The sequence below is a fragment of the Mustela putorius genome, unplaced genomic scaffold (assembly GCF_011764305.1).
Source record: "Mustela putorius furo isolate JIRA1106 unplaced genomic scaffold, ASM1176430v1.1 tig00000148_pilon_pilon_pilon, whole genome shotgun sequence".
In the NCBI taxonomy this organism is placed as follows: Eukaryota; Metazoa; Chordata; class Mammalia; order Carnivora; family Mustelidae; genus Mustela; species Mustela putorius.
In genome coordinates this window covers 87,042-99,158 of record NW_025421295.1, presented here as the reverse complement: position 1 = coordinate 99,158, position 12,117 = coordinate 87,042, and the positions used below count along the sequence as shown (strand labels likewise).

Sequence of the window (12,117 nt, the reverse complement as noted above, 5' to 3'; positions counted from 1 at the left end):
AGAAAGAGATGGGTCCGTGCAGGGCGTGCTGGGGCCAACTTGGGACTGGAGAAGAGCCCAGGCAGGCATGGCCCCAAGACCTCTCCCCCAAACACACATACACGCTTGCTCATGCCTGTAGCCAGGGTCCTCCCCGCCGCCTCCACCAGAGCCCATCGCAGGCTGCAGACTGAGGCACACGTGGAGGCAGGAGCCACTGGCTTCAGGGTGAGCGCAAGGCCACAAGCCCCACCGCCTGCAGCTCCCGCACCTTCCTCCCAAGTGCCACTGACCACAGCACCAGCCTCCCTGGGCCTGTCCTGGGAAGAAGACCAAGCTCTGCGGGGGCAGCCCTGAGGCTGACCTTGACCTCCAGACTTTCTGTCCCCTCCTCAACTGGGAAGTGGCAGCGCTTTGACCCATTCCTGGGACACTTTGAGAATGCAGCAAGGTATGATGGGGTCAGCTGAGCCGAGCACCCCGGCATCCCGACACACTCACCCCAACACTGCCCACTGCACTGACATGCCCCCCACTCGCCCTGACTCCGCAACCACCCCACTCCTCTGCACTCTGGAGGGATTTTTTATTCACTTCCTCTGGAAAACCTCACTCCTGTGTCCGCACTCTCTGGCCCTTCCCCAGCACCGCACACCTGGTGTCCACTAAGTATCTGTCACCGTGGTCCTGGGACCAGCAGTGAGAGCTCGAGAATATCTGAAGGCGCCAGGGACAAGGGGCAACCACAGCACCCAATGTCCAGGGAACTCAAGGGAGGGGGCACCTGGCCCTGCAGTGGCCCAGGCCTGGGGCCTGGCGAGGACAGGTGTGACGGGCGCCGCAGGCCTGAGCTGCAAGAATGAGGAGACACGGAGGCGTTCACAGACTTTATGTGGCTGCCCCAGCAGCAGTGGCAGCCTCCCATGCCTCCTTTCTCCAAGAAGACTTCGCACTCAGCTCTAGCTAGACCCTGGCCAGACTCAGGGACATGAGAGATGAGAGCTTCCTCCAGTCACCAGAAAAGGCAGGCTGTCATTAACATCCCCAAATCTCAAGCCAGGACAGACACTGTCTGTCCGAGGAAAGGACGTGGTCAGCCTCCCCGTGGCACTGGAGGGGCGGAGCTGGGCTCAGAGCCAGGGCCCGGGCAGCTGTGCCTGTGGGTCCCGCAGAGCGATGAGCCGGTCGGCCTCCCTCCAGCCAGACAGCAGAGCCCCGTGCGTGGTGGAGTAAAACGTGCGATGTGTGGCTTCCCCTGCAAACAGTATCTGGAGCTGCAAAGAAAAGCCGGGGTTAGCCGGGTGTCAGGCCGCAGCCTCTCGCCTCTCACTGTGGCTGCAGAGCTGATGGCAAGTGTGTGGCTTTATTGTTCATGAATCCCGCTGAGCTCTGCCGGTCAGGAAGCGTGAGCAAGAATACAGACAGCAGCCACGCCCACGATCAAGAGAAAATGCAAAATGGAAACCCAACAGACGGTTTGGGATGCGATGTTAAGGACTTCACCCAAAACAAAGAGTGAAAACCCAGAGACATGGAAGTTAGGAGGGAAAAAGATTATAAAAAAAAAAAAAAAAAAAAAATGACCATTCCCCATCCAAACAACAAAATCCCACAAAAGAGGGAAGCAGCAGAGGAGAAGAACAGGGAGCAGAGATGATTCCAGGCTTCCTACGAGGTAAGAAAGGAAGGATGCTGCATGGCTTCGGACTTCCCGAGCAGCACTGCAGAACGTGTTCAGAACACTGAGGGACGTGCCCCTCAAACCAGGCTTGGCTCCCCACGCGCGGCTCCTATGGGGTTACGAGTTCCTGGACACGCCTCCCATAGAGAGGCAGCGTCTGTGTCCTGACCTTGAATCTGGGCAGGCTTGTGACCACTGTGTGGTGGGGTGTGGCAGAGTGGCACTTTCTGACATCCTAGCTGGGCCACAGGAGGCGACACAGCTGCCTCCTCCACGGGAATGTCTGGGCCACCACACACGTGGGCAGCAGCAGCCATGCTGTGAGAGCAAGCCCGAGCCACTCAGAAGCCACAGGCAGGGGGGCCCGTCAGTGTCCCAGCCCAGCGCAGCCACACAAGACAAGCAGCCTCAGACGACCCCCACCCCAACCCCGAGTGACCCTGGCATAGGTCAAGTCTTCCCCACTGAGTCCCCAGACATCATGGACAGAAAGAGATGGCCCCACGTGCCCACCTACAGAGCCTGTCAGCGTAACAAAGTGGTTGTTCCCACCCCTGGGTTTTAGGGTGGTTTGTTTCTTGCTGGCAGGACTGCAACATACAGTCTAAGGGGGGAAGGACATTTCCACACAGGCAAACTTTCTCTAAAACCTCACCTCCCCTGCACCCCCTCATCAGGGAGCTACTGGAGCAAATGTTCCAGAAAGTGCATGCACGGGGCAGGCAGGACACGGGGCGCAGGACAGGCTAGGGCTGTGCGTCAGGAGCTGAAGCTGACTCAGGGGTAGGGGAGGACGTGAGAGAGGACGGAAGGAGTTAGCAGAGTCCAGGCAAGACGGGCACAGAAATCGGAGCCCTGCACACTCCCTCCCTCGTGCACGCAGTCACATGCACTTGCACATGCCACACCTCCACACACCGGCCCAGAGCCTCACAGACACACACGCATAAAGTCTCGCACAGTTGCACACTCGCATCTACAGACAGGGAAGGAACCACAGTGTCCTTGGGGCCTGGAGCAAAGCAGATGACGGAAACACTGAACAGTGGTCTTACGAAGAGCACTGCGCCACACGTGGGGAGGCTGGGGCAGAGGTAAGTGCTGAGTGGGCAGAGGAGGGCGAGAGACCTAAAACCCTGTCTGCCACAGGGAGACTCACCAGGGATGCCAAGAACTGAAAATCCAAGGAGCAACATTATGGAACAAGCAGGCCATGAAGAGATTATAAGGCACTTGGGAAACGGAGCCCTTAGTTTCAGATCATACAGAGGAATTATCATTCATTTTTAACTTGGACAGCTTTGCTATAGTTACACATCCTCCGAGGGCGTCCCGGTCTTTAGAGACCCACTCTGGGGTGTCTGCAGTAAAACGATGTTGTCATCCCATGGTGTGGGGGATGGGCCACGGCTGCCACTGCACAGCGTAAAAGCCACAGGCACAGCCCAAAAGTCTGGCTGGCTCATGCACATACCCGAAGTTCTCCATGACTGAGTGTTTTGTAAAAAGAGGCAGATGCATGTGAGACTTAGAGATGTGGTATTTGGAGCTGAGCCTTGGCTCTGAGGGCCTGGGAAGGGGATGCTGGAGGCCCTTGGCAGCCGCCGTGGTTTGTTAAGTTTGGTATTCGTACCAGCACTGCAGGATTTTCTGATGCTTTAGGCTATGTGCGTATAAAATTCTGATAAAATAATGCATATTTCATGATTCCTAATTTCAGAAAGCACAGCGACCCAGTGCAGGGGTCCCAGCCCCGCCCACGCACGCCTCACCTGTGCCTCTGCGCCGTCCGTGGGCAGGGGCTGCGCCAGCTGGTCGATGTCATCCCCGGTGCTGCCCACGGCCACGTAGCTGTAGGAGCCCCTGGTGTACGGGGCGCTGTGCCAGCGGGAGCGCAGCACGCTCCTGGGCGCAGGGAGCTGGGCGTTTCCTGCGCCCAGAGACACCCGTCAGTGTGGCCCCACTGCCCCTGGCCCCATTCCAGCTTCCCTTTAAGACCCCGCGGTTTAAACTGAAGGAAACTACCCAGGAAGAAAACCTCACCACGAGTGTACTCCTCAGAAGCTCTCCTGTCTTACCGCTTTGCTTAACTCAGGACACCCAGAAACAGAAAAAAAAAGGCAATGGAAAGTGTTTGCAAAGCCATTTCAGTTCCTCAGACATAAGAACTGAGTGACCCCACTCGCAGCAGGAGGACTGTCCCTGGAGGGTCAGAGCACCAAGCTCGTTCTTGCAAAGCTGGGCTACTGTCCAGAGATGGCCAGCGAGGAGCCCCCGCGGTGCCCGGCCATACACGCTCCATACCTGTCACCCTGCGAAGCACTTGGGTCAGAGACAGAAGCACGTCCTCGTCGGACAGCGACTCCATGAACTCAGACTCCAGCCCGGCGATGAAGCCACAGAGGACGTGGACAGACCTGCTGGGGAGACACACACTGAGACGACTTGCAGCTCACCTGTGCTCAGCCCCTGCGGTACCCCGACAGCAGGTGTGGCCCACAGCCCACCCTCCGGGGTTCCAGCCCCCAGGGACTGTGAGGCCACAACCCTTTCCACAATGCTGAGACAGTGTTTGCTTTTTCTACTCTGTCAACATCCACACTGGCGTGCAAGGTCCACAGGAGTGAACGGCTGTCCCTTCCCAGAATTGGGACCAGCACATGGTGTCCTGCCATGACACATACCCCATGAAAAATAAATAAAGGAACAAAAACACCAAATTCACTTGAGAATGTCCTAGATGAAGCAGCGCACATCATTAACTGTATTAAACCTCGAGTTCTGCTACACGCTGGTGTGGCACCGTCTTCAGGACAGCCTTGGGCGGTGGCTGGAGTTGCCAACTGCGCAGCTCCTTTCACAAACACCATTTCTACTTAAGAGAACGCGACCGGTATTCAAGCTTGGGTGTGTGGCAGGCAGGTTCTCGAAAACGAGCAGTGTGTCCATCGCGAGGAAAGCAACTGCAAGCATCTACTGCCTATGAGGAAATTTAAGTGCTCAAGCAAAAATTACAATTTTAGAAAACTTGTATCTGCCACCAACAGCTCGATAGGTTCCCAATACCAAGAGACTTTCCTGAGATCCGTGGTGATATTAATAAACATAATTCTTGGGACGCCTGGGTGGCTCAGTTGGTTAAGCGGCTGCCTTCGGCTCAGGTCATGATCCCAGCGTCCTGGGATCGAGTCCCACATCGGGCTCCTTGCTTGGCAGGGAGCCTGCTTCTCCCTCTGCCTCTAGCCTGCCACTCTGTCTGCCTGTGCTTGCGCTCTGTATCTCTCTCTCTAACAAATAAATAAAAATCTTTTAAAAAAAAAATAAATAAATAAATAAATAAACATAATTCTTCGCGGTCGTACATGAAACAGATCAGTGTCTGGAATGCCCAAGCTCGGGACGGGTGCACGACCCATTCAACGTGCGGCACAGGCAGAGTTCGGAGCACAGACGTCCATGACGAGCTTCCCGACTCCACACGGTGCCTAGCCCAGGAGGAGCGACTGCATCTGCAGTTTCGGTGCCATTTCACAGAACACCCGCAACCATCTGAAGACTAAGCACAACCCCTTCTCCAGACTGCGTGTCTGAGTCAAGATGTGTCATCCGCTTCAAGTGGAATGAGGCATGGCCCCACCACCTTCCAACAGCCTTGAGAGCCAAGCTGTCCGGGGCCACCCCAGACAGTAGAGGGGAGGAGAAAGGCAAAACATCACTACTCTCCTCGCTAAACTTTGTTTAAGAAATATAGTTATTTTTATTTAATAAACGTTAACATGATTTCATTTAAAAGTATAATGGGGCCCTGAATGGCTCAGTCAGGTGACCGACTCTGGATTTCAGTTCCGGTCGTGATCTCAGGGTCTTGAGACCGGGCTGCATGCCAAGCTCTGCGCGGAGCGTGGAGTCTGCTTGGGATTCTCTCTCATCCTCTGCCCCTCCCCTCTCTCAAAAACGATGCTAACATGGTATAGATTTACTCAGTTTAAAGAATAAGCATTTGGGGTGCCTGGGTGGTTCAGTCGTTAAGCATCTGCCTTTGATCCTGGGGTCCTGGGATCCAGCCCTGACTCAGGCTCCCTGCTCAGCAGGGAATGTGCTTCTCTCTCTCCCTCTGCTCCTCCCCTGCTGTGAGCTCTCTCTCTCTCTCTTTCTGTGTCTCAAATAAATAAATATAAAATCTTTTTAAAAATTTTTTTAAATTTAACCGTTTTCATTTCTAGTGTGGTAAATGTACAGACACAACCACCTAACGGACACTCTTTGGAACCCTCAGTATTTTTAGAGTATGAAACGGGGTCCAGAGACCACAAAGTGTGAGGGCCACCATCCTGGACCACAGAGCGTCCTGAGAGCTGTGGTCTCCACCAGTGTCCTGAGCACAGGCCACAGAGCCAGGCATGGGGCAGCTGGCCGAGCACGCCAGCCACCGCTCCACTACGCATCCGCAGCCCTGGGTACCTTTCCAAGCCCCTGGATGTCTGCCTTCTCTTCAGTGCAAAGGACACGTGTGGGTCCCCTCCTAGGTGGGAGGGCCCCACGCACCCAGCTCCTTTGGCTGTTGGGGATGAGCTTTGCTGGAAGGCATGCCTGAATTTTGTCCTCCAGGCCCAGAATATGGTCTCCAATCCTGCCACATCTGTGCATCTGTGTGTGGAAACTTGGACTCTCATCTGCCAATCGACTACCACACACTGGCTACGTCTTTGGCTCTTATGGGAAAAATCGTCCCTCTGTCCCTAAATGATTCGTGCTCTTGTTTTCTGAGTTGACACCAAGCCCACGTAGACTGCTTGATCCATGCGTCATAGCCAACTAACTTAGCCATGGATGGGTCTTTGATTCCTGAGTTATAAGGAAACACAAGGGTGTTTCCTCAATTACTGCATCAGGTTGAGATACTGTCTCCCAGTTACAGACCCTTCCATGTTTCAAATTCCTTCTGTAACCTAAACACCCCAGCTTCCTGGGAATTTCAGTAAACACTTTCTTACTGATTGAACACGCCCTCCCGGCCACAAGCTCATTCTAGCACTTAAGACACACCAACAGGCTGCCTGCAAGAGGCTTCCATCCAGCCCTGCAGTGGTTAGAGCCCCAGTGTCCGTCATCAGTGCCCTTGGGTGCCCTTGGAAACCCACCCAGAAATGCCCCAGAAATGCCTCCCAGTGAATCAACAGCCAAACTAAGGCCAACGAACCAGCTCCTCAATGCTGGTTCTGAGCGGGTCCTCAGAGAGACTCAAGTAGCATACATACTCAAAGGAAGGCAGGACCAAAAAGCCAATGAGCTTCTTGAACCAGATGTGCCGCAGCTCAGACGTGACGTCCTCCAGGGGTGACGTGTCCTCCCATACCACCTGGATGTACTGGCAGTCTGGCTCCCAGAAGGGCTCCTCAAACTCCAGGAAGATTTTGTTGTTCGTCCCAAAGCCCATCTTCCTGATCGCTTCTGCCTTCTCAGTGGGCAGTGGTGGTTCAAAGAAGGTGTCCAGATGTTCTTTAAGAAAACCTGGAATTCACAAGTGGACTCAACTTACACCACATAAATCTCATAAACTGGAACTGACAGCCACAGGAACCCATCCAGATGCCCATCAGAGGAGTCAGCAAAAGGAGGCATCCAGAGCCCATGTCTACTCGAGACCCACACCAGCCCCAGCTCAACTGGGCTCCCAGAAATCGGGCTGGCTCTGGCCACTGGGACTCGGCCTCAGTAATCAACACCGCAGTGGAGGGACGTGAAAGGCCCATGGCCACCTGCTCAGGCAAGGACAGTTGTCATGCCCCACCCAAACTGCTCTGTAGGACACTGTCTCACTTCGAAACCTATCTGCCTCTCAATGTCTGCAGACCCCGCTGCTCCAGGATAGTGTGGAGAAGCACCACAACACACAGGCTCTCTCCAGAAGCCACAGGAAAAATAATCTGCATGCCAAAAAAATTTAATTCTGGGCCAGAGTCAGACAACAAGATGGACTGTTTGCAGCACAAGCCAGTCTCCTTACAACACAGGTAACCTGCAAGCCGGTAAGAAAAGGACAAACAGCCCAGGAGGAAACAGACCCACAGAGGCTGCAAGGGCCCACAGACGGGTCCCATGCCCCCACCACAGTCCCATTTTCCCAGACCCTCAGCCTGGCAGCTCCCACCACCATGATTTATGCCACAGATACAGTCACACAAGTGTTTGTGTTTCCACCACACAGATGGAAAATGCTTTGTGAAACAAAAAAAGTGAAAATAGGCTGAATTTCCATCAACTAAGGAATATTCAGCAACGACCCTCACGTACAAGGAAATACTACGTGCCTATAAAGTGTGACCGGTGTCCCCGCTCCCGGTGAGCCACACCAGCAGACACAGTGACGCATCCACTGGTGAGAGCGGGGGCCCCGCAGGCAGCACTGCAACACAGACGCTGGCGGGGCGGGGGTGGGGTGCTGACTGGGGCGCACTGACAGACGTCGGATGAACCTAGAAAGCAGGGGGCGGCAAACAGAGCAGCAGAAGACGATGCTCGTACGTCCAGTGTGGTTGCACGTGTGGGAGACAGGAGCAGGGTGCTGAGCGAGCTAACCACAGCCGCATCCCGTCCCAAAGGAACCCCGGGAACCCACATCTTCCGTCAGCTCGGGCCCTGCCAGCTTTGTGAACCTGCACAACTGACTGCTGTCATTCCATCCACCTCTGTCCAAGAGGACAGGGAGATACACGCCCCCAGCTGCCTGCGGGGTCAGTGAGACGGCACAGGCCCAGCTCGGCTCAGCCGCCTCCACCTTTTGTCAAGTCGCCGAAAGAGCTTCTGTCTCGGGCGTCAGATCTAGAATCAAACAGAACCGTGTGCTCGAGCCATTCCTTGATTACACCAGGACGGAACCTGAGAACTGGCTCTCACACCCACTTCCGTCTCCAAGAAAGCCCAGCAGGGGGAACCGGAGGCCGTCCGCCTTCCCATAACCGTCCCTGGAAGGAGCAAGACACACGTTTTCTCTCACTGTGAAACTCAATGCCAAAGCACGCAGCTGCTACAAACACGAGAGAATAATCCTGTTGGGAGCTAGACTGAAAACGGGAGCTACCACCGGACCCGGCCCTCCAGAGCCTGCTGCCGGGGCCCCGGGGGTGGGGGAACCAAAGGGAACCCCGACGGGGCAAACGGCTTTACCTAAGGGCACAGTGACGATGACGTGATGTGCAGGGAAGCAGGCTCCGTCCTCGCACTCCACCAACACTGGAAACGTCTCCCCGAGAGACGAGGCTTCCTTGAAGGACCCATTCCAGTGAACGGTCTTCACAGGCTTGTTAAAAACAATCACGTCCTCTGGCAAGGAGGCCATTATGTGGTTTGTGAGCCCCTGGTAGCCCCTAGGAGACACAGAGGTGTGGGCGTTTTCAGAGGAAGCTGCCATCGGAGGAGGCCCTGCAGGGAAGTGGGAGGAGGGCAGGATCTCCTCGGGAACACAGACACCACTGCCCAGGCTGACAAGGGGATCAGGTGAGCGTGAGCAAATGGAGGTAGCTGAGGGTTCCTCCCCACCCACCTGGAACCTGCTTCTGATCACAAATGCCCTCCCCTGCTGGGAGCCTTGGGGTGGTGATGCCAGAGAGCCCAGCGGGACAGTCCTGTGAGGGCCTCTTGAGTGCTCGGTGGGGGACAGCCACCCGCCACAAGGGTGGGCTATCTGTCCATCACAGAGGCTGGAGCCTTACGCAGCACTTAGCACATGAGAAGCCTCATAAACAGGGGAGGAAGAAAGCGTGATGAGAGGTACGGCCTTCTTTTAATCATCTTTTCTTGAAAATAATTCTTTTTCCCCAGTGAGCGAAACTAGAGAAACAAACAGGCAATCTCTCTGAAACGAGGAAGACCAATGGCCTCCTGGCCTCTCACCCTTCCCCTACTTCCCGAAGCTCAACCGGTAAATGGAAAGGGTCCCAGGGTGCATGGAGGGGAACCAGAGTACCTGGACAGGGACCAGGGTCCATAAAGAGGGGGAGGCTCAGAGGGGACCTGGGTACATGGAGAGGGTCCCAGGGTACATGAAGGTGGACAAGGGGGTATGGAGAGAAGCCTGGGTGCCTGGAGGCGGCGCACGGAGGGCTGACTCGGTGGGTGGGACATGCACATACCCAGGAAAGGTGCAGTCCAGCCCTGGCAGCACGGTGTACTCCCCAAAGGGCACGAGGGCCACCAGGTCCATGCTGTGGGTCCCGCTCACACAGCACTCCACGTTGAAGAAGCTGTTGAGGACTGCCAGCTTGAGCTTCCTGGTCTCCTCATCCTCGGGCCAGCTGGCCGCACGCTGACGGATCTCCTTCTTGAGGTACTCCCCAACACTGGGCACTGGGGCATCCGCCATGTGTAGGAACTCCCGAGTCTGGTCTATGAGACCGTAGAACAGACTCGCCATCTCCACTACCAGCTCACGGCTCACACTTACCCCAGAGCTGCCATAGGACACGGAGGGCAGGCCCACATGACCCCCAGTTTCGGTCAGTTGGTTCTCCTCTGACAAGTCCTTCTCCCTCAGCAGCTGGTACTTGGCAGCCAGCTGAAAGACCGGGTTGCCCTGTGAGGGCCCGTGGATCCAGTGGGCACCCAGCTCTACCACACCACCTGGCAGGGGCAGCAGATGAGACTTGGAGGTTCTCTCCCCACAAAGGCCAACCCTGAGCCCTTCTCCTGGACCGCACCAGCCCCGCCCTCCCCAAACATGCTCTGAAAGCCCCAACAGAGGACACAGGGTCCCTGAAGACTACAGTCCTAGGGCCTGCTCAGACCTAGTTTTAGGGGAACATTTGGCCTGCGCCCGCCTTCAGAGGACATTTAGAGAGCCGCTACGGGGGCAGAAGGGGTGCCTGGGGGTGACCCGGAGGCTGGAGGAGGAGCTCCTCGAGGGACACAACCAGAAGGACTGCAGAGACACAGGCTACCCTCCCCGGCAGGGGCCGGCCCTGCCAACGGGACGGCTGAGTTTCGGGCACCAGTGAACTCGGCCTCATTCCTGGGCGGGGCGGGAGGGGGGAGAGCGGGCAGGCAAGGCTTCCGGGTCGGCCAACCCCGGGTGCAGGGCTGCCCCGGAGCGGCAGAGCCCGGGCCGCACCCGTTGGGCTCCGGAAATGGGCTCGGGGAAGGGGTTCCGGGAGAGGCCGTTACCGAAGCAGCGCTCCGAGCGGATGCGGCCGCCGGCGCGGGCAGTGGCCTCCAGGACCCGCAGCTGCGGGAAGGCCGGGTGGCGGCAGAGCCTCTGCGCAGCGCCCAGCCCCGCGATTCCGCCGCCCACCACCAGCACCCGCGGGGCGCGGCCCGAGCCCTCCGCGCGGCCTTCGCTCGACTCCATCGCGCCGTCCCGGGCAGTCCCCGTGCGCCCCCGCCGCCCCAAAGCGCGGAGAGCGCAGAGGATCCCCGGCAGGGGCGGGAGGTGGGGCGCGGGGCGGGGCTGGAGGCGCAGCAATGGGGATGGGTGGGACCGGGTCCGCGCACCCGGAGGCCGGCGACCGGACTGGGGGCGGGGGCGAGCCGGGACCCGAGCGATAGGGAGGGGCGGGGCGAGGGCTCGAGGCGGACGGGAGGGGAGGAGTTGGAGGCGGGGCGATGGGGGCGGGGCGAGGGCTGAAGTTGGGAGAGGCGGGTCTGGAGGCGGGGCGATGGGGAGGGGCGGGGCGAGGGCTCGAGGTGGACGGAGGGGCGGGACGGAGCTGGAGGTGGACGAGCGGGGCGAGGAGGGGCGGGGCGATGGGGAGGGGCGGGGCGGGTAGGTGGAGCGAGGAGCACGGCGGAGGCCACGCCCGGGCTGCGCCCACACCACGTGACCGTATGGGCTGGGCCTGGGGCTTCCACGAGAGACACCGCCCACGTTTGGGCCGCGGGGCGGAGTGTGGGCGAGCGCCGCTGGGTGGGAGTGTGCCCGCCGTCGGCCTGTGCGGGGCGCGGGCCTGCTGCTGGCCGGCGTGGGCGCGTGTCCCCTCGGAGGGCGGATGGCGCCGGCCGTGCGGGCGGCTCGTGTCTCCTTCCGAAGGAGACGTGGGGGAGGCGACCAGAAGGTGGAGGAGGCGCCTCTCTCCTGCCGCCGAAAAGCGCGGTGAGCGCCTTCGCCCGGGACCCCGGGGAGCCTATGGATGAAAGTCCGAGGCGGGCAGTGGTGTCAGGGTGGGGCGGGGAGAGCTGAGCGCGTCCGAAGTGGGGCTCTTCTGAGTGTGTGTGGGCACAGGAGTTTATACACACGAGGTACAAAGTTCAAGAGAAAGGGGCCCCTTCCCCGCCACCCGCCCCAGGAGACATTTCGTGCGTATTCAAGCACGCAGGCCTTTCTAGAGAACTGCCCTAATTCAGGGAGGTCTGTTCTCTACTGTCTTGTGAGGGTTAGAAAGCTTCTGCCCTCTGCCCAAAGGCTTTCCTGTAACAGGGTGTTAGGGCACGTCATTCCTTCTTAGTCATGCGCTAGATCCTGCTGT

At 57.8% G+C, this 12,117-nt stretch overlaps 1 protein-coding gene across 4 annotated transcripts; it reads right to left on the bottom strand.

Annotated features, from left to right (window-relative positions):
• Positions 1-853: 853 nt before the first annotated feature.
• On the bottom strand, positions 854-11,180 carry LOC101685018 (peroxisomal N(1)-acetyl-spermine/spermidine oxidase). Of its 4 annotated transcripts, none has more exons than XM_045075678.1 (7): positions 10,820-11,178; positions 9,793-10,279; positions 8,828-9,027; positions 6,919-7,171; positions 3,965-4,080; positions 3,433-3,590; positions 854-1,253 (listed from the first exon to the last, which is right to left on the bottom strand). In XM_045075678.1, the coding sequence occupies exons 1-7, from the start codon at positions 11,001-11,003 to the stop codon at positions 1,110-1,112; spliced, it is 1,542 nt and encodes a 513-aa protein (XP_044931613.1). In that variant the 5' UTR covers positions 11,004-11,178; the 3' UTR covers positions 854-1,109. The 4 variants fall into 4 exon arrangements, with proteins under 4 accessions (XP_044931613.1, XP_044931614.1, XP_044931615.1 ...); XM_045075679.1 differs by having other exon boundaries at positions 3,965-4,077; positions 10,820-11,177; XM_045075680.1 differs by lacking the exon at positions 3,433-3,590 and having other exon boundaries at positions 10,820-11,180.
• Positions 11,181-12,117: the final 937 nt, after the last annotated feature.